Below are 23,141 nucleotides of genomic sequence, written 5' to 3' on the forward strand. Positions count from 1 at the left end.
CCGTTTTTAGATGCGGGGAACTCACCTTCATTAAGAAAGAGCTCCCAGCGGGCACCACGTGGAGGTGGAGATAGGCTTTGGTAGCAGAGCTGTTGGTGTTGGTTCAGCAGGCGTTTCCCAGATTTTATCCTGCATCGTGGGTATCAATCCACGTTTCGCCCGGGGACCTATACTACCCTTTGGTTTAGCTAAGAATCAAGTTTGCAATATTATATTGTTTACTAAAATATTACAAACACAAAACTTAATTTAAGTTTTGATATGCCTACATTATCAATAACTGATATACCGAAATTATCAAAAAAATAATTATCAATAATTTGCTCTCTATTAGCAAACTAGCGTGAAGCAAAAAACTGTGATAACAGATCATCAATCACACAAAAATTTAAATCAAATTAATAGATGCGAATTCAACGAGTTCCTTCCATTTTAAAACCATTATTACATTGATTCTAATTTTGGATTCATTTGTCAGCAAATAAACTGAACATGAAATGAGAAAAACTGCTATGCAGTTGCTGTACAACTCCCCAACAGCTTGGTTATCATCGAATATGTGTGCAGACCTTTTAATCTTGCAACAAGAACTTGAGTACCGAATACAAAACAATCAGACGGTTCTGTTGTGCATTTCTTCATTGAAAATTTCAAACGTTTCTGTTACGCGTCGTGACAATGACTTCAATTGAAAACAACCTAAAAGATATTGTCCTAAATGTAAAAGTTCCTCACATAATTAAAGGGCTAAATATACCTTGGCCGGCCTTCAAATCCTCCTTCCAAGAGTGGTGTGCCCAGTTTGACAACTTCTTGACATCTGAGGAAATTCTCCGAGGAGGGATAGATTTCGAGACCGGAAATCGAAAGCATTCAAATATCCCGCAATGGGAAAAATTTCGCGGGGAAAAGAAAATGACCGTTAAAGAATTTTATGAGCGTTCAGCCAAGGGAAGTGATTTTTTTGTGGATAACTGGGCAACGTACGGTTATAAGAACATCAAGGAAATGCCTTATGAATGTGCAGAAGGTTTTGATTTTGGTTATTTTGGTTTCTCCGAAGTTAAAGATGATATAACGTTCTGGTTGTCCTCAACCGACGCCCATACGCCATGTCATTTTGATACGTATGGGTGCAATATTGTGGTTCAAGTTTATGGAAGGTATGATAACTAGTTTAACTTCCATGTAAAATTCAATTGATGGAGTATTTCAACAGAAAGTCTTGGATGTTATTTCCTCCTAATACAAAGCTTACTCCAACGCGTATACCCTACGAGGAGTCCAGCGTTTATTGTAAGGAGACATTCTTCAGTCCAGAAGATGTCACTTCATACAAAGGTATTATCCATAAGGAAAATTTAATTGTTTACTAAATTCAATATTATTTAAATTTTCAGATGTGGAAGGAGATTGTTATACTTACGTTTTAGATCCAGGCGATGTCCTTGTAGTTCCTCCCAAATGGTGGCATTACGTTGAGAATGTTTGTCCTTCATTAAGCGTGAATGCTTGGATTCCAATCGTGAGTACAATGTTATATGGTTATTTACTACGGACTACCAACTAAAATCGTGTGAAAGCTGACTGTGTAAAGCAAAACCTTATTAAAATCGATTCACTGTCTTTCTGCCTATCTGTCTCACACAATTTTCTCCAAAACCAAAAGGGGGATGTAGAATTTAATCAACTTTTGAGTGAAAGATTAAAATTCCATTCATAAAAAATCTACTTCTCCCCAGCCCTTATTTGCATTTTTGTAAGTCGAATTCTTCACATTTGTTAATAATTGACTATTATCAATACAGTGCTTTCCAGATCAAATTATTTGTGTGAATGGCTTTTTAAAAAATAGAAGGCAATTGAATTTTTAACTATGTACACACGGAACTGTCGTGCGTCTTTTGTCGGCTAGACGCGGACATTTATCTGACTTTGCCACAGACATTTCAATCTTTTGGAGCACGATAAAACGCTTCACAATCCATTAATAATACAACGCAAAAAGGAAGATACGTCAAAACCAACGCAACGTCCGGTTGGGTTCCGTTCAGTTGCTAAATTACTAAAGGGCAATGGCGTTTACATTGCCGCCATTACCATCAAGTAGTCAGCAGCCAAGTATTCGACTCGCCATCTTTCTGAAACTGCGCACTCTATATCCACCAAATTTTCAGAATTTATTGCAAGGATTTAAATATAGTAGATTCTCAAAACATTCGCCTTACTTTCAATTTATATGAGAAGATCACGTTTTGTTTTTATTGGTTTTTATATCAAGAATTCAGGGAATTATATTATTTTCATCATCGCTCCCTTATTATTTAGCCCACTGGCTTCTATCATATAATTGTAAAGGCCTTGCCAAGAACTTTAAAAGAGGTTTAATCGATTTCCACTAAAAATTACGAATTTTGTGTTATTTGGCCTTGAAAATATTAGTTTTTTTCAAACATCACAAATTTATATTTGAAGGGCTACAACTCAGTCCGTATTACACTTAAAGAAAAATAAAAAGATTGATTCTTTCTGTTATTTAATATGCTTTGTTTCTGCTTAATATCGTCTCTATGTAAAATGATTCTCCAGTTATATGCGAAAAATCGTTGAAAAACATGCATTTCTTCGATGACAAAGGACATGTTTGAACATGAATAACTCGAAAACTATTACTTGTACGAAGCATTTTTACAAAACATTTTTTACTTAGAATCGACCATTCAATCGATTTCTATGGTTGTTTCGGAAACAAAAAGTTCACTCCGGAGGAGGTGCCACTCTCTACCCCCACCCCAAATTTCATGTCAATCGGTCTTGACTGAAAGAATTCGGAGGTTGAAAGCTTTAATGACTGAACTACAACGACGGCCATGCCATTGTCACTGTACAGATTGGTGCATGGCCCTCGAACTAGTGAACTATAACTCGCTAAATGAGTGTTGCCACAGAGTGCTTGGAGCTCTGCTCCGAAAACCTTGCCTTGTTCGAAGCGAAGTATAAGCGTGAATGCCTGGTACAGTGCATGAGCGTTTATTGTTGAAATGCCTAAAAGATGACGTCGAGAAGACGTCCAGCACTGAATATGAGCCACCGTTTCTAGCAAGCACCGAAGTTGGCTAAATCGATCCAGGGTGGAAATGATCATCATGTCGGTTGTTCGTGTGAAGTAACAGTCGGTATGTATAAAATAGATGCTGATGCCTTAATAATCGGACGCTTCTCCTCCGGTTGAGTATTAACGTCAATCAGTCAACGACATTTTCGGCCGATCTTACATAGTGCCATTCGTTTAAGGGTGTGCGGGCGCAAATTTTTTTCACACGATTGGCCATTAAAAGGGCCAACCTTAGTAAGTGCTTCAATGAAGATGAACTGTATACTGGCGTCTTAAACTGCCATTATGCGTCCAGGACCCGGTTTCCCGGAGAGGCGTATTCCAGTCGCAGTCAGCTTTCTAAAGAGACTAAATGATGATTTTGCCCCGAACGATTATGGGCGCCACAAAGCTAACAGGATCGAAGAACCTACCAACTCGCTAAGCACCTTCTGTTTAGTCAGAGCTCAGTCAAGGATGAGAGATCCACCAGAGCTCGTCAGAGACTATATCCTATCAAAGGCCAAGTACCGACATGAGAGATTGGTCGATAGGTATCTCGGTAAACGAAGCAATAACGCCGTAAATTCCCTGCACCTTGAAATGATTAAACTTCCACTTGTTATCGACGTTATGAGCCGTATAAATCGCCAGCTGGTCGGTATATTTATTAAAATATTGCCAAACTTAAAACGACGAAAGAATAGCGCGACGTTGCTGCCCGGCTCAAATCTAATAACCACTGCTGCAATGCGCGGACCATGTTGAATGGAAATGAAGCTATCCCATGGACAACGTCCGGATACTCTCGCCAAATGATGCGCTAGTCGTTGCGATGGTTAGGTGCCACCCAAATCTGCCAGAACATACTTTCGACGTCAACGCATATTACCCCTCGGATTGCCTTAACCACAAAAGGATGTGAATCAGAAGAGGCTGAATCGTGCGTCTGCTCCACTGCACATTACTCAGTGAGTTGTCATTGTACGTTGGCGCCGAAACATTAAAGGCGACTCGAAACTTCTTCTGTTACAGTTTGGTGTGGGAAATAGTAGATTGCTGCATCGGGCAGCATGTATCCTAATTCCTCATACTCCCTCATGAAGGGCACGTAGATCGCGATTGAAAGCAAAGCGCCGCTTAAGGCGTTGGAACTTTCATACTTCTGAAAGACATTTCTGCACAGTTTTGTGCTGAAACCCTGTGTCGAGAATGGATTTCGCAATTCGGTGTGCCAACAGTTGTAATCACCGAACAGGCAATGTAGTTTGGTCCTCCCTTTTCTCGGAGTTAGGCAAACTCCTCGACTTCAAACACCACTGAACCACCGCGTACCACCCGATATCCAGTGGGAGGCATAAATGGTCCATCTTGGCCGCAAAACCCTACTGATCGTTCTACTTGGCCTCCGGACAGTCAATTACAAAGAATTTGCTGTAAGTTTCGCAGAGCTGGTAAACAGGGAGAACCTGAGACTCCCCAGTGGCTCTGTACTCAACATTAAGTCAGGTTTTAAAACCACCGAATTTTTGCGTCTGCTCAAGAATGCAGTGCGAAAGTTGAAGCCACTACCACCCGTCAACCATGCGAAAAACGTAGTTGACGTACCCAGGGATCTAAACACCTACACGCATGTCTTAATTAGAATAGACACCTCCCGGAGGTCGTTGTAGCTACCTTACGAGGGCCCCTTTAAGGTCCACGAGCAAGGCTCACACCATTTTAGCCTTGACGTTGAAGGCACGATTGAAAGCATATCCCTGGCAAGGCTAAAGCCTTCCTTTCCCGGAAAAAAATGCAGCCAGGAAGAGAGGCGATACGTTCTCACTGAAATAGTTGTATTTGTCCGCATACATTTCAGTTTTTCGTACCACATCACACACCATGAAAATAAATCAAATCAAATCAATGCCATATTATCTACGTACGAAATGCATACCTTTAGTATATGATGAATTTTATATACAGGAATCGGATGTTGAAACCCAAATAGAAGAATGCATCGTTAGGATTTTGATGAAAAACTTCATTGAACACGGAAAACCAAACGATTTTCTAGATATTTTGAATCCTAATGAGGTAAGTTCATATATTCGAACCTGTTCATTCCTTTCACTATTTAACGAGATACCATTTTCATTTCTAGATTGATCTATCTGAAGATAAATACAACTTGTTTGATATACTGCAATATCTAGTAGACCAGAAAAGTAACGCTGGAAGCAGTCCCAAACACAAAAATAGTTATTTATCTGAAAATGAACTCTCGGCTCTACTAGTCAACTTCAACGAACAAATTATACCAGTGCCAAAAATCTCCAAGGAAGAATTCAGAAATATATTAAATCAACGGATCAAAAGATTTGACCCAGCAATTTCAGATAATTCTACACTATCAACGGAGAGTAACATCAAATATCATCTTATCAATGCTGTTTGTAGTCCTAGCATTATTAATGAGATAAAAACTGATTTCTTAATGAAAATGAATAAAAGAACCTCATGATTACATGATATTTAATTTCTTCCCAACATCCCTATTTAAGTTTCCCATTTCCTGGAACATTTTTCATCGTTGTTTCCAAGTGCTTTCTATTATTATCCGAAACTGCCCTTGATTTTTTCCAAGATACTTTTCAATATTCAATCAGTTGAATTCATTGATAACGATTTCATTGAGGCTTCATAATAACAATTTGTTAGCGTCAACATGTGGCAGAAATTTGAATATTCAATGAAGAAAGAATTTAAATGGGTGTTTTTCCTTTACACTTCAATAAACTGCAATTTATGGAAATGTTAAATATAATTTTATCATCATCCCTTCATGGAATTCAGGATAATATAGTTTTGTATGAGTTAAATGAAGGCAAATTCAATCCTCTTGCTTTTGGGTGTTCATTATGATTTAAAGTTGTAGATAATAAAGTTATTAGTAAACACATAGAAATCTGACTTAGATTGTACTCAGAAAAGGGGAAGGTAATCAACAAGCCTTTCTCTTAGAATAAGGCGATGAAAGAAGCCAAAATAGTAAGCTACGAATCACTATTCCACCAATGCGGAAACTGAAAAAGGAGTTGGTTCCTAGAAAAGGCTTTTCGAATATTTTCTTACTTTCTTTCGTAGCCAGCTTTGTGGCAAAGAGGAAAGCTGCCTCAAGGATTCAATATAGTGGGATCATCATCATCATCATCATCTGCCTTAATAAAGAACTCCAGACATCCCAGTTTTGCGCCGAGTCCCACTTATGCGATATATTGGATATATTCTCGTTAATTATGATATCAGCATCTCATTTCCATGGCTTAAGGGGGGAAACCACATTAGGAGTATTAGGCGAAGACGGCTTTACGGTTTCTTACCAGGGCAAAGGCAAATCGTCGGACGCTGCCTCAATCTTCCCTGAGAGCAGCGTGACCGAAGCGGCTCGCAGATGTTAAATGCTCCATTATAAAATTCGCAGAACACGACATAACTGCGAATTATATTGAGCGTTAACCCGCCCATACTTTGGACAAAACTTGACCAGAACTGAACATATTTGTTTAAGGATTGAGAGGTCCGCATCCACTTGATGTCGGACCGAACCCTGAAGTTTGGGTGCTAAGCCCTAAACGAGGGGTCCGTGGACCAAAAAAGAAGGAGTAAGATGCTCCCCATTTGGTCCCGTTCGACATCAGGTGAACGCGGACCCCGCAACCCTTAAAAAAAAAACATTGGGAGGTTTTCAGAATCGGTTTTTTGTGGCAGAGATCGTTAACTTAGCTATCCCAAAATGCAGTGCAAAAATTTCATATAAGGTCTACAAATAAGTTCTGTCGGTTTTCACAATAGAGGGCCTAGCTTGTTTTTTATTCCATTGATCCACATTTCCAAACATTCATCGGAAAGCTACTGTTAATAGGCACAAACGTCAGTATAAATTATTTAATTGAAGTGTAAACAACAATACTTTTTTCATCAACGAAAATGGCCAGTTCTGTACCAAATAATGTGTTTTTGCGGGGAGTTCTACTTCATTATTTCAATATGACGAAAAAAACAACCGAAAGTCATCGCATTTTGGTGGAAGTTTATGCTGACCATGCTCTATCTGAGCGAACGTGTCAGAGGTGGTTTGGACGGTTTAAAAGTGGCAATTTTGACTTGGAAGACGAAGAGCGCGCCGGACGGCCAACAATTTTTGAAGATGAAGAATTAGAGGCATTGCTCGCCCAAGATCCATCGCAAACGCAAGAAGAACTTGGAAAAACAACAAAGGAAGGGTTTTCTGCATCGAATAGTTACTGGCGATGAAAAGTGGATCCATTACGATAATCCCAACCGTCGGGCAACGTGGGGATACCCCGCCCATGCCTCATCATCGACGGCCAAAGCGAATATTCATGGTGAGAAGATCATGCTGTGTATATGGTGGGACCAGCTAGGTGTGGTATACTATGAGCTGCTAAAACCGAACGAAACGGTAACGAGCAAACTCTACCGACGTCAAATGATGCGTTTGAGCCGCGAACTCAAGAGAAAACGGCCGCAATACCAGCAAAGGCATGATAAAGTTATTTTGCAACATGACAATGCTCGTCCACATGTTGCACAGCCCGTTAAAACATATCTAGAAACGTTGAAATGGGAAGTCCTACCCCACGCGCTGTACTCTCCAGACATTGCTCCTTCTGATTACCATTTGCTCCGGTCGATGCAGCATGGCTTGGCTGACCAGCACTTCTCCAATTACGACGAACTCAAAAAATGGCTCGATGAGTGGATAGCGGCCAAGCAGGCCAATTTTTGGCGCGATGGTATCTATGAATTGTCTGAAAGATGGAAGAAAGTTGTGGCTAGCGATGGGCAATACTTTGAACAATGAATGTATAACCAATTTTTCACAATAAAGCTTCAAATTTAACAAAAAAACCGACAGAACTTATTTGCAGGCCCCATAGGGAAATTTGTGTTCCTTTAGATTTTGTGCAGCGTGGAACCCAGTAATTATCGGGTACAGGCCCAGGCTCTAGCGCCCAGAAGGTAGTCGCTATATATCCTTACGTAAACTGGCAGAGCTATGTATTTATAAATACTAGGAGCATTTTGTTTACAATTACGAGTGAAAAATGCCTTCTTATCCGAAAGCCGACTATTCACATATTTTTTTTTTTCAAACGCGCCTTTCTCAAAATGAAGGAATTCTAACTCAAAAAGTAATAAACCGATCAATACGAAATTTGAAGGTATGATTTTTTATAAAATTCCCGAAAATATAAACAAATACTATATTTTTAAGGGTGCTTTTTTGCATTATTTGTAAAAAATGTGGTACAAATTGTAATTTATTTAGGTCTTATAATGTGGTTTTTCCAGTTAAGATGCAGTAAACTTCCGCGAAATTGATAACTTTTAATTGCCATAAATTTGATGTTGAGGATGCTGGGAGTCCTGACTCCCGCATCCACTTGATGACGGACCGAACCACTTGGGAAGCAACTTACTTCCTCTCTTGGGCTTCACGGATTCCTCTTTTTTTTTTGTTAAACATCCAATTTTTCCAAAAAGGTTGACTGACGGTTTCGTCCAAGGCAGAGGCAACTCATCAGATGCTGCCTCTGCCCTGGGAGCAGCGTAACCGAAAGTAACGATAGATGGTTATCACTTCATTTATATATAATCGCAAATACGTCATGAGTACGAATTATATCGAAGTGAAATCGCGTCCTTCTCCATCTCCTTCTTTTTAGCCCCGCAACTCTCACATTAAATAAGGGACAACCAGGGAAGGAACCTCTAAAGCCATAGGCAGGAGAAGCATCGATTGGGAATGCTATCTGACGTGGATCCTCAATTTCGACTGGAGCAATCCCGTCCGGAGTTTTACGGCTTTACACGCGATTGAGCCGTAATTTTTTTTATTTTCATCTTTTAGATTTAGCTCGCGTGTTTTCCGATAGGCTTGCGTGAATTCTCCTGGTTGTTGATTTTTTAGAATCCGGTGGGGACCGACACATCAGCTAAAGGACACGTAAATGTTTATATAATGACACGTAACGAATCGAACTACTCAAAAAACCCTCCCACATTACCAAGCCTGGCTAGCATAGAGGTATGCAAGCACGTGCCGATGGAACACTTCGATGGAGCTTCAAGATTTGCGGGCGGAACTTCACGGTCAATTTTACTGTGTTTTTTTTTTAGGTTTTTGAGATAAGCCTCCTAGTCGTCTCTGGCCATTTAGGATGGTCGTTTAACCATCGCCCACCCCACTCAATCGTTGCACACTGTCACTGGGAGGCTCAAAGCTTTCATCAACATCTGTCTGTGTCGTATCATCGGAGTACACCCGTCAGATACTATTACAAACGAAGAACTTGGGAGACGCACGAACTTATCACCCGCAATTGATATGATCAGAAGACAGAAGTGGGAGGGGATAGATCTCACATTGAAGAGGGGCAAAAATTGCATTGCTAACTACGCCATGCAATTGCACTTGATACAGAATAGGAGAGGAGGTGTATGGGCAGAGGAAGGTGAAGCGCACCTCACCAAGGAGTAAATGGCAACCATATATTGACAGATAGGATGACAATTCAGCATGCCAGGAAACCATCCCCAATAACTTATGGTTTTCATATTATGGGATGTGTAGAAATATGATGACGCAAAAGAGTCCTGGCTTTAAAACAACTAGGCAAATTAAAAAAAAGTTGACTGACGGTGTCGTCCAGGACAGAGGCAACTCATCAGACGCTGCCTCGTTCTGACCTAAACTAGGACGAAGTGAATTTTTTATTGAGGAAACAGGGAGTCCTGAGTCTACATCCACTCGACCACAAGAGAGGAAGTAAGTTGCTGCCCAAGTGGTCTGGTCCGTCATCAAGTGGATGCGGGCTCAGGACTCCCTGTATCAAACCATTGGACTAGGTATTCCATTCACTGGTCTTATAGGGCCACACTTGTAACACAGTCCCATGTTCGTAGAAGAACTAGCTATATGTGTATTCCATTGATGAGGACAACATATCACAGTCGAAATTTATTATTTGTCATAATTTGGTTATTGGTTGATGTTTCACCGAAGAAAGTAAGTCGACCTCAACCGTCTGAATCATAAGTTGCCATGGAATTTCATGAGCACTTTTCTTCAAGGTTCGTCCCTAGGTCATCAAGGGATCTACAATACTGAGTCGCCTCCTCAGTACGATAAAGAAGGTAAACATGTAGCAAAATGAGGGCATAGACAGTTTCCAGCGATCTCTGAACGACACGGCAATACCGCCAGTCACCAGTGACGAGCTGCTGGATATCTGCACTAGGATAGGAGATGACAAAGTCCTTAAACTTGCCGTGAAATCCAAGTCGGACATGTTCGCTGAGTTGTTCAAAGCGTGCATGTCCGAGGGGATATTTCCTGCATCATGAAAACGACAGAAATTGGTGCTACTGCCTAAGGCTGGTAAGCTTCCAGGTGAGTCAACCTCCTACAGACCTATTGAGTAATCTATAATAGATTACTCCTGGTTGTTGAGAGCCAGGAAGGTCTTTCAGATCGGCAGTATGGGTTCCGTAAAGCCAGATCAACCATTGATGCCACAAAATGGTTACTGGCTTGGCCGAAAATGCAATCCCCGGAAAAGGCAGTACTAGCAAATATTGCATAATAGTGACCCTGGATGTGAGAAATGCATTCAATTCGGCCAATTGGAACCTAATACAGGAACCTCTGGCGAAGATTGGCATCTTGCAGCTATTGTCAACAGCTATTTACAAGAACGGAGGCTTTGGTATGATACTGATGACGGACCCCAGGAGTACCTTGTCTCGGCGGGTGTCCCACGGAGCTCCGTACTGAGCCCACTGCTGTGGAACATCATGTACAACGATGTACTTAATCTTCCCCTTCCGGAGGAAGCCACGGTGGTGGGCTACGCCGACGATATAGCGCTGGTTGTGGTCACAAAGCACCTCGAAAATGCTGAGTTATACTCATGCGAAGCGATCAGCAGTGTTAAGGGTTGGTTAGAGAGTTCTAATCTGACACTTGCGGAGGAAAAAACGAAAGCGGTCCTCATCACCAAGCGTCGCAAAAGAAATTTTTCCCGTATTCAAATTGAGAATCATATCATCACTTCTAAGCCTGCCATCAAATACTTGGGAGTGATGATAGACGGGAAGCTTAGCTATAATAGATGCAGTATGTTTATGACAAAGTATCCACTGCAAGTGAGGCCCTGGCAAGGATGATGCCGAACCTGGGAGGGCCACGACATGCTTTTAGGTTGCTTATCGCTAAGGTAGTGTGTTCGATACTGCTCTATGCAGCTCCAGTTTGCATCTATCTCTATCTCACCTTTATTGCAGACGAAGAACGCCGAAAGGGAGAGATCTCTAAATAGATGGCAAGAGCGCTGGAAACGCTCGGGAAAGGGTCGGTGGACTGACAGGCTCATCCCTGCCATCAAGGAGTGGCTGGAGAGGCGACACGGTGAGATTAATTATAATCTTACTCAGTTTCTCACGGGGCATGAAGGATATCGCCAGTACCTCTTCAGGTTTAAACTCACCCGATTGTCCAAACTGCAATAGAGTCCCAGAGGACCCAAAGCATATCTTCTTCCACTGTCTAAAGTTTGTGGAGGAAACGAAGAACCTAGACGAGACTCTAGGAGAGGTGCTCGTACCAGAGAATCTTGTGCGAAGAATGTTAGCATGTCAGGAAGACTGAGATGCGATCAACTCCATGGTCGTATCTATCCAGATCAAACTGCGAAAGGCAGAGGAGAGTAGAAAAGCGCGGTTACGTACGCCGCGTAGAGACGAAAGGTGACCAAGCTAAAATGAGCTGACTCCGCCCCGTGATGTAATACCATACGGTGGTTCCACGGGGCTTGGGGGGAGTCGGGAGTGGTTTTAGTGGGTAAGAATCCCACACGCTGGCGTGTCCAGGCCAGTGTCTTTTGAAGATTTCACCCTCCCCGAAAAAACAAATCGAGAAACCGGAATCTGGGCGCTTCAAGTATGAAAGGTTTCGTTTGCTTCTTCTGTGAGTATATTCGAGTGTAGAACTATCCCATTTGTACATAGCTCGTTATGTATATGCATTTAGCATGTCAGATTTAGTACTTAGGGTTGTAAATTTACACGGTAAAGACAACTTTGAGCTACTGTAACTTTGTTAGTAATAGTATGATTTTGATCAAACTTGGGGATGATATGCTTTATATTATATTTTATACTACTATCAACTTTTATAATTCTGTGATAAACTTAAAGGGTGTTTTACTCAATTTTTCCATATAATATTTTGAGGCCTGGCACCATATGGAGGAAGCTTCATAAATTTTTTCAGATTTTTCGGTTGGGTAGTTTTTGAGAAAGGGTCCGTTAAAACAATCATCACTTTCCACCTCTCCCACTCCCCGCCTTTCTAACAAATCTCAAAACTAAGACCGAAGGAAGAAGGATATCACTCACTAGATGTCTGAGCGTTCACAGTTCCCACCTCCACACAAATTTTGTGGCAATCGATATAGCCGTTTCTGAGAAAAGTGCATGTGACAGACAGACTCAGACATTGGACCGATTTTAATCATTTAAAATAGTAAACATGTAGGAAATACATGGAAAAGGAAATTTGATCCCGGCGTTAAAAATTATATGAATCTAGACTAAGATTTATGCTGGGCTCATAATATCCCTTTTTTCACTGAAATCTCTATTTGGAGCCCTGATAAAAGTTCTACAGTGTACTGTAGTATACCGTTACGGTCTTCAATGAAGTGTCCTGACATGGTTCAAGGCCCTGACCCGATTAGATTGTTGCGCCAAAGATTATTATTAAGATGGAAGTCCGGGTTCGAGGCGGAATCCCCCTTTCCACTCCCTTTCGTCAGGCCGAGAAAAATATCAATTATATTGAAGTAGTCTATGAGGCTTAGAACCCCGATCCACCTGTATTCCATTGATTTCACGTAGCCTTTGAAAAGTCTGAAAAAGGATTATATTCGGAATGCTCCTGAGTACTATGACTGGCAATTCCATAATGGCCATGAGTATGAATGTTACGACCTGAACTGGGAGAAAATCTTGCAGCAATCGCAATTCAGCGTACCTCACTAAAGTTGGATTTCGTCCACCCCTAAATTAGAATTAGAATATTCATATTTGCAAGATATCTTCGAAACAAGTGAAACAACAAAGGTGCTGAACAATATGACTATCCAGTTAAAGTAAAACACCACTGATGAACTTCACTAAAAAAATGCAAGTGCAGTTAACTTCAAATTTTTATTGCTTCATAAAGTTCATTTTAAGGTATTGTGTAAACACACTGTCTGTCTGTCTGCCTGTCTGTCCGCCACACACATTTTTCTCGGAGACGGTTGTAGCGATTGACACCAAATTTGGTAGAAAGGTGGGAACTGTGAACGCTCCCACATATAGTGAATTACATCCTTTTACGTCAAATTTGTAGGGGGTCCCCATACATGGAAAAGGGGGGTGCAAAGTTTTTTTCATCAAATATAGTCATGTGGGGTATCAAATTAAAGGTTTCAGTTAGTACTTTTCGGTGTTAGTTTTGAGATTTGTTGGAAAGGTGGGCAGTGCGGGATGTTGAAAGTGATCATTTCTTTAATGGACCCATTCTCAGAAACTACTTAACCCAAAAATCTGAAAAAAATCAAGAGGCTGCCACTGTATGGTGCCCAGGGTCCAAAATACCCTCCATACCGATACCTGTTCAAATAAAGTTAATAATAGTACATTACTATAATTTTTAGTAAGTGACCGGAAACCCCCTTAAGCTTATCCTAGAATCGCGAAATGTAGGCTACAGTATAGAGCATGATCCTACCAAATTTGGTGAAAATCGCACTATTACTACCAAAGTTATAATAGGTCAAAGCTGTCGCTTCTGTGCAAATTCAAGACTTTGAATGTCAATATCACTTGAAAGCGGATATTCTCACATAATATATGCATATATTACGTGCTACATACTAATGGGACATATGCACACTCAAATCTCTTTAAAAAAGAAATACACAACACCTTTCATACCTGACGCGTCTAGCTTCCGGTTTCCCGACTTGTTATATATTTATACGAAAAGAGCACTTGGGATGTTAATATTATTATTATTGGAAAGTTTGAGGCCTTGGTCGATTACTACAGACACTTGACAACAAGTTTAATTCATATGATATATCGTATAGCATGTATCCTTTCCTTGCATCTATCTAAGAACTTAAAATTGCCTAAAATTATTCTTCAAAATATCTATTAAAGTCACTTTTTCTTAATGCAGCCTTCCAGGAAAAAATTTATCAAGGGCAATACTTTCAAGGTCTCCGGGAGCAAAAACCAGGTCCCCGGTGCATAATTAACATAATTTTGCTAAAATTTATCTATTCTAAGCTCCCAAAAACCATCACATCCTTGAAGGTGAACTTCCTAAGAGAGAAAGAAAACCGACCGCTAAGTCAGATAAATCTGGATCTGATATAACAACAGATTCAATCGGAATCATAATTCCTCAGCTTCTTCTGCAAATCTAAAAATGTCTCCGAAATTCCTTTAAATGTACATTATATCAATACAATCAAAATGAAAGTGGTCTTCGGTATTTGAAGCCAGTTTGAAATAAAATTATAAGCGTGCCCGTCCACCCACCACAAATCACTCAAGAGGTTATCAATTTTCCTGTCCCTATGCCTGTTTATTCATTTTATTCAGGCCTGATTTTTGCATAATTATCCATCAATGATTTTATTTTTCATTATGAATAATTAAAATATACTTCCCTGCATACTGCTGACTTCGGTTTTTTCCCCATTTACACTCAGAAAAAATTATGTATAAAAGGGTTAATTCCATCAATGAAAGCATCATTAGTTTCTTTCCGTTCGTTCTAGACACAAACGACCATTTCTTAGGATATTCTTAAATATTTAGTTGTGATATTCCTTGTGGTATATTTTAAATAATATTAGAAAAAATGCACAAGTCAACATTTGTGATTGTCGCAATTTTGCTAATTGGTGAAGTTTGTGCTTCATCACTCATCCCTCATCAGCGGTGAGTTTACCAAACCTAGCACTTCCTTTGGCACAAGATTTATTAAAAAATAAAATAAAAAAAAATATTTTCAGATCAATTTTGGCCCGGAGGGCATTCTGCAAACTAATTCGTGATGAAGAGCAATGCAAGGGTGGAAGCTACATAGATGAATTTTGCGGAAAGACCATGTGTTACCGGTTACCTGGGGAAGTTTGTGATATGCCCAATTCAAGCCCCATGAATGGAAATTGTCACCCGCTCCTTACCTGCAACTGTGGAAAGTGCTGGGGATGCGTTAACGTAAATGGGGTGCGAATGTGCGACGAAATGGACTTGTGTTCAGTAAATAAGAAATTCACGTATCAGAAAAAACATTCCAATTTATTCAACTCCGACTATTACTATTGATAGTTGTGTAGCATGTCTTACATAAATACCCACAAAGGATACTATTATACTACCCAAAAATTGCAAAACAGGGGATATAATCACCCTTTAAAAAATTTATAAAAAAAGCAAATTGATAAAAATGCTTACGCGCATAATGTGATAAAATTAAAATAAATGGACGCTTGATTCAGCATTGAAAAACATAATTTTCTGTTGTTTTTACTTTCTCTATAAAATTGCAATCTTATGTGACCAAATATATACATGGTTGCCGTTCACCCCTTAATGGTGTTCATCGTTCTCAGTTGGCAGAAATGCGCTTCAGTTCCTCCAAGACTTCTCGGGACACCTCCACTCATCCTCCACTGTTCTGCGCAATATCTCTTGGGGCGACCCACTTGTTGGTATTCTTAGGATAGTGTAGACACCGCGTAGTGTAGACAATGATGGAGTGGTTGCCCATCGTTATTGTGTCACCTACCCATTGCCACTTCCGCCTTCTCATCTATACGTCCCAAGGTATGCAACTGGTCTGTTCTTCGCTCAGAATTGGAATACGCCAGAATACCCCGATAACACGTCGCAGACAAATGTTGACGAAAGATTGGAACTTTTGTCTAACGGTGGTGGTTAATTCCCATGTGCTACTCCCAGAAATCATAAACAGAGAAACATTAGCACAGAGCAGTCTTAAGCTGGTATTGGTGTTGAGATAATTACATAATTGCATTTCCAGATATTAGACAAAGCAACGAATGGATCAATAGTTTCAATGCTCTGCCCATTAAGACACAGGATAGACTACGGGACTGGGTGGTCAAAGGGTAGTATAGGTCCCAGGACGAAACGTGGATTGGTACCCACGATGGAACATAAAACCTGGGAAATGCCTGCTGAACCAGCACCAACAGTTCTACTACCAAACCTTATCACCACCTCCACGTGGTGACCGCTGGGAGCTCTTTCTTAACGAAAAGCTACAAACGGAGAAGGATGAAGGCGAGTCTCCCGCGCCTAAAAACGGGACAAATAGTACCAACTGGTCCTCCAGGTTGGGGGTTGGGTAGGGCTGAGAACCCTACACGGAAAACAACTTGCTACGAAGCCACAACAGGAGCCTCGGACTGGACGGATTATACAACGACGAACCCGGCAGCGACAACGGAATAACGATTTGCGAATTTTCTCATGGAACGTGCGCTCCCTGTACAGAGATGAAGCTACAACGCAGCTAGCCGATACCCTGTCCCAATATAGGGCTGATGTAACAGCGTTACAGGAGATGCGTTGGACAGGGACCGGTTTCCTTGAGAAGAGCCGCTACACCATATATTATAGTGGCCATCCAATAAACCATGTGCTCGGAGTAGGTTTCTTGGTCAGCCAAAAAATGAAACCTGCTGTTATCGGCTTTGAAAACATAAGCGAACGGCTATTCACTCTGTGCTTGTGAGGCAAATTTAGAAATATAAGCCTCATTAACGTTCACGCCCCTACAGAGGAGACTGCAGAGTCGGAGAAGGATACCTTCTACGAGGCACTAGAACGAACCCTCGAAGTCTGTCCCAGATATGATATTAAAATCATACTTGGGGATTTTAACAGCCAAGTAGGGAAGGATCCCGTATTCAGGCGATACATTGGCTCCCATAGCTTACACGAAAAAACAAATGATAACGGACTGCGGATTATTCAATTAGCAGGGTCACACGAAATGGTTATTGGAAGTACCTGGTTTGCGCGGAAAGCGGTCCACAAACATACGTGGGCCTCTCCAGACGGGACCACTTTCAATCAAATTGACCACGTGTTGATCAAACGTCGCCATCTCTCAGCCTTGATGAATGTCAGAACGTATAGGGGGGCCAATATAGACTCGAATAACTATCTCGTTTGCATGGTGCTCCGAGCTCGAATAACAACACCACCCAGAATCCCCTCTGACAATCAGGTGAGAGTTAACACTGAAGCCATCCATAACACAGCCCTCCGCGACACCTATAAGAGGGAAATGGATGCCGCAATAATCGCAGTCAACAGAGGACCTGGAGATGAAGCATCATCAAATGATCTTCACAACGACCTGAAGAACGTTATCATGGATACAGCCACAAACATACTTGGCCCCGACCGCAAAAGGAGTCGGAACGGTTGGTTTGACGATGAATGTAAGCTAGCAGCGGAACGGAAGAATGCCGCATACCAAGTAATGCTGCATTCTCAAAGAACGCGGGGCACACGCAGAGACTTATCACGAACTCCGTCGATCGGAGCAAGTCTGTGAGCTAGAAAAGTACAGTGAGCAACCGCACCAGGCGCGCAAGTTTTACCAACAAATCAACAGGATGAAGCCTTATACACCTCGATGCTCATCCTGCCGAGACAAAGAGGGAAATCTGATTTCCGACAGAATGGGAATATTAGAGCGATGGGTTGAGTACTTTGATGAGCTACTGAACAACCAGAATATCGGCGAGTTGGAGGTCCGGCCAACTGAAGACGACGGACAAATACTGCCACCACCAAGTATAGGAGAAACAGTCCGGGCAATTCATCGGCTAAAAAATCATAAGTCGCCAGGAGCCGATGGAATTACAGCCGAATTGGTTAAATATGGAGGCGACCAGTTACACCAAGTGGTTCATCAACTTGTGCTCAAGGTATGGGACAGCGAATCAATGCCTGGCGGCTGGCAAAGAGGCATTATCTGTCTCTCAGTGCAGCAATTATAGAGGTATCACGTTGCTGAGTACCATCTATAAGATATTCTCCACTATCTTGCTAAGCCGGATAGCCCTATACGCCCAGAACATCATTGGCCCATACCAAAGAGGCTTCACTCCAGGCAAATCAGCAACAGATCAGATTTTCTCTCTTCGGCAAGCGATGGAAAAACAATATGGACAATATGGACAACAGTTGCACCATCTATTCATCGACTTTAAAGCCGCCTATGATAGCATAGCCAGGGTAAAACTGTACACGGCCATGAGAGAATTCGGTATCCCGACGAAATTAATAAGACTGACTAGGCTGACCCTGACCAATGTGCGAGGGCAGATTAAAGCAGCAGGATCACTCTCAAGACCATTCGACATCAACAACCGTCTACGACAAGGGGATGCCCTATCATGCAAATCTATGAGCGATATCATGACCGGCTCAATAGGTTACGGTGGGTGCGTCACTTAATCCTTATGGATGAGGATGATCCCACCCGGAAAGTCTATAAGGGCAATATCTATGGTAGAAAAAGAAGACGAGGCAGACCCTGCCTAAGATGGAGCGATGGCGTTGGCCAGGACGCCAGACAGCTTTTAGGGATATTGAATTGGTGGACCTCGGCGCAAAACCGGGATGTCTGGAGTTCCCTTTTAAGGCAGGCCTAGATCGGATACCGGTTGTTGCGCCGTTGATGATGATGATGCAGAACCCTGGTTTGGTTAGTGTTTATTTCCAGTCCCACTTGTTTCGTGACATCTGCCGTGGGTTGACACACTACGTGTTTGTATCGACAGTGCTGTTTATGTTGAAGTTAAATCTCTTTTTGCTTATCCGCGTAGGTGTAATAAACCGTGTTTCTTTTTTTTTTTTGTTCTTTTGGCTGTGAATCTTTTCCTGCTAACAAAAGGTGAGTGCTTGAATTTTATTTCTGCTCTTACATCCAATAAAAACCTTGAAGTAGAAATCTGTTTCTTTATTCTTTGGTGTGTGTTTCCCCTGTAAACAGGCATCTTTGCCTTAGTCAAGATAAGCCATGGAGGTTAGGGAATGTGAACCCCCGGACAAGGGAAAAATAAATTTAGGCCGGTCCGTCAGGCGCCTGTAGGGCCACAGTTCAAAAGCCCAACAGAAATCGGTGACTACGTCCTAACCAGGAAAGAGAGAAGGGCTTCGAGCCTGTCAAGATCCCCAATTCAATCTCGCACGATTAAACAGCAAAAGGTTTCTGAAATTCTACCAGTCACGGCTCAACTCAAAACTTTCTCTGAGGTTACCCAGTCTCAGGACCTAAGTAAACCCTTTTCTCCAATGGAGAAGCCAAATATAGTTTCGATAGAGCAAGCAACCCCAGTGTACAAATACAGCGAGAACGCTCAATCTAAAGCGTACACACAGTAGAAAGAAGCAACCCCTCGACATACATAGACAAAATTAATGGTCAAGAAAGAATTGAGGCTTTCAAGCCCCTTAATTCCCATAAACTTACGAGGCGTCTTAACCTCAATGAACAGGTAATTATGGTCAAGGAAAATGGAACTACGAAGATAAAAGTTTATTGTAAGTCAGCGTCCCGTGCGAACAACTTGACATCCGACAATCTTTTGAGCACATTAGGGCTAAAAGCATACATTTCCTTGAGAAATACCCATAGATTTGGGATTATTAAAGGTATCCCCACGGATTTCTCAGGAGATGAAATATTACAGGATATTAACTCTCCGATTAAAGTGACGAAAGTACAAAGGCTGAATTTGAACAGTCAAACTGACCTTGGTAGGGTTTAAAATCCCCAAACATATCTCAATTTGTGGCGTGAGGGTAGAGGTTGATCATTACTTGAACAGACCAAGACAATGTTTCGGTTGTGGTAGATTGACCACATTGCCACAAACTGTAAAGCGAAATCGAGTAGATGCTTCAAATGCAGTGGTCCTAAAGATCAGTGTGATGCCAACTCTTGTGAAAAAAATGTGCTCTATGCGGCAAGTCAGATCATGACGCCAGGGACAGAAATTGCACCATCTTGGTCGAACATTTGACGATCATCAAGACAGCAGCAATAGAAAATGTCTCCATGAAGAAATCTACCAAAGAAGTAAAAAATTATTATGATTCATTGGACTGCGATGTTGACTGCGACGTTGTCTTCCCTCCGCTGGAGAAAATAACAAGTCCGAACAACTGGACGAGGAATCCTCAAGATGAGTTCAACAGAACCATGAGAGAAAGTAAAAAATTCAGTTCTGCAGTCAAATCATATCCACGCTCGAACACCAGAACACCGTTTTCCAAAGCTGACTATCAAGAACTACCTATGCCAAGCCATCCTGTTTTCGAACACCAAATCTACACGGGTGTTTCCGAGTATCAAAAAGTATTGTCGCAAATTCTCAAACTCATGAACAGCATCTCCTCAAAGATACAAGATCCATCTTTGGCAGAAGACGTACAAAAAATAAAAAAAGAGACTGACAAACTCAACATCACGAGCGACTTAACATTCGTAGAAATTGCAAATGGTCAACATTCTACAATATAATATTCAAAGTCTAGCTAACAATAAGTCTGAAGTAGAATACTTTGCTAATGCTCACGGCTATGACATATTATCCCTACAGGAAATTTTCACTTTTAACTCGTCCCATTATTCTCGTTCTCGTTACCCACAAACCTAGGTGGAACAGCGATCTGAAAACACTCTTTGTAGAAAAAAGGCAAGCTCTGAGAGCCTATCACAGTAACGCCAATCATAGCAACTTCATGCCCTTCTCTGTTGCAAACAAGAAATGGTTACAAGCGGTGAAGGCGGCCAAGAAAAAAGCCTGTGACGAGATTTGGGAAGAACTCAGTGTTGAAAAAGACACTAAGGTATTCTGGAAAAGCATTAAATATTTTCAAGAGAAAGAAATCAACAACCGGAGTTGGGACTCTGAAAATGATCAGAAATACCTAGACTTTCTAATCTCAAGCTACTACAACCCAACTCCAAACAATTTTACATCCCACTTACTGCCACCATCGCTGCAACAAAATTTTACTCCTGAGGAATTCGCACTGGTCCTTAACAAACGGAAAAAGAACTCCGTACCGGGTAACGACCAAATTACACGTACATACAGTGGCTAAACCCCTCTGTCAAATCTGCTCTGTTAACCTTCATTAATGAAATTTGGTTATATCACAACCCTCCACAGGAGTGGTCTGTTATTAAGATAGTGCCCATACCCAAAATAAAAAAAGACCTGTCAGACTTTAAAAACTTCAGACCCATACCCCTGATTAATGTTTTCGCCAAAATCCTCAACACACTTATCAAAAATAGACTAAACCATTTCATTCAAGACCACAAAATTCTCCCTCCCAACAGCTATGCCTATCAGAGCGGATTACCCACTGTGACATGTCTAAAGGACATCCTTCTCTCAATCTCTTTAGCCAAAGTAAACAAACTTCAGGCACAAGTGGTAGTTCTTGATGTATCCAAACAATATGAAAGCGTAGATCTAAAAACCCTTGAATCTAAAATGATCTTACATAAAATACCAGCAGAAATCATTATCTGGATCTCAAAGTTCCTGGCTAACAGGAAATTAATGCTAGGTGATGCGAAGGTGGAAATTATCAATGGTATACCCCAAGGATGTGTCTTGAGCCCCACACTATTGAACATTTACACGGCTTCACTCCTAGGCAAGACGACAATAAACTCATCCTTAATACTAAAAGTTCAAACAATGGACACCATCACTAAGGCTAAAAAAAAGCTGCTAGAGCCATCAATTTCTCTACTGGGCACTCTTGGAGCCTTCCTCCTGAAAATAGTATCAAATTGTTCAGAGTTCTAATACGACCCATCCTAGATTACGCCGCCGCCACATCTGTAATAGCACCCAAATACCTAAACAACAAAATCACCTCTATAGCGGCCGCAATCCTAAAAAGATGCCTGGGGCTTACAAAAACTGCTCCTCACCTGTCCACCTTTGCTCTGGCAAATGAACCACCGTCCCATCTCAGAATAAGGATTTTAGTAACTAAGGAGCTATGCATGAAGCCTTAACGCAAATCGACCTCATGTCTTTCGGAATGTCCAAAAGAGTGCAGATGCTAAAAATGGCCTCTCTGCAACTTATAAGCGTTTCTCTCACCTTTTTGACCTCCTGAAGGCTGACAGAACTCAAGGGACAGGCAGAAACATTCCAAAAACTGCATTAGCAAACGAGATCAATGCCACCATATGCAACTACAAATCCAGAAACTTGGAAATATATGCCACAGATGCCTCTGTCAGAGGAGGCGATGTAAGCATTGCAGTGGTCAATGATCATGCTGAAATGGTGGGGCAACACAAGCTAAACCAGGTCACAACGTTATCAGTAAAACTCCAAGCGGTTTGGCTAGCCACTAAATATTCATTGGAAAAAGGTCATAAGAAAGTGGTTATAATTACGTACTCCTTACACGTGTGTCGGCTCCTGTGCAAAGAGTCTAGACATGGTCAATGAAATCCACAACAACATCAAATACATGAACTGCGAAGAAATAGTCATAATGTGGTGCCCTGCAAGGAATGGCATCAAATTAAATGAAAGTGCACATCTGGCAGTTACTGAAGGCCAGAACAACACCGCGCTGATGAACTGTCACCTAGCACCCATTGACATAAACCTTCTGGTGCCCAACCAAATAGCATAGGAGTGGAACTGAAACTATCAAAATGACATTCGCTCCAAAGGTAAATTCTTTGCAAAAATTTTCCCCCATTGTACCTATAAAACCTCCGAAAGACCTATCCACACAAAAGGTGTCGCGGATAAAAACTGCCAACAGAATCATGTCAGGTCACTCCTATAATAAACCATGACTCAAAAAGATGAAA

General features: G+C 41.4%; 2 protein-coding genes across 2 annotated transcripts; both read left to right on the plus strand.

The window, feature by feature from the left end:
- Window positions 1-525: 525 nt before the first annotated feature.
- On the plus strand, window positions 526-5,603 carry LOC119651753 (HSPB1-associated protein 1). Its single transcript, XM_038055490.1, has 5 exons — window positions 526-1,163; window positions 1,220-1,341; window positions 1,401-1,525; window positions 5,063-5,173; window positions 5,241-5,603. Exons 1-5 carry the CDS (start codon window positions 679-681, stop codon window positions 5,598-5,600), a joined length of 1,203 nt encoding a protein of 400 aa, XP_037911418.1. The 5' UTR covers window positions 526-678; the 3' UTR covers window positions 5,601-5,603.
- Window positions 5,604-14,995: 9,392 nt separating this feature from the next.
- On the plus strand, window positions 14,996-15,724 carry LOC119652364. The gene is made up of 2 exons (XM_038056455.1): window positions 14,996-15,166; window positions 15,241-15,724. Exons 1-2 carry the CDS (start codon window positions 15,087-15,089, stop codon window positions 15,554-15,556), a joined length of 396 nt encoding a protein of 131 aa, XP_037912383.1. The 5' UTR covers window positions 14,996-15,086; the 3' UTR covers window positions 15,557-15,724.
- The last annotated feature ends 7,417 nt before the right edge of the window (window positions 15,725-23,141 follow it).

This window comes from Hermetia illucens, chromosome 3, assembly GCF_905115235.1.
Source record: "Hermetia illucens chromosome 3, iHerIll2.2.curated.20191125, whole genome shotgun sequence".
In the NCBI taxonomy this organism is placed as follows: Eukaryota; Metazoa; Arthropoda; class Insecta; order Diptera; family Stratiomyidae; genus Hermetia; species Hermetia illucens.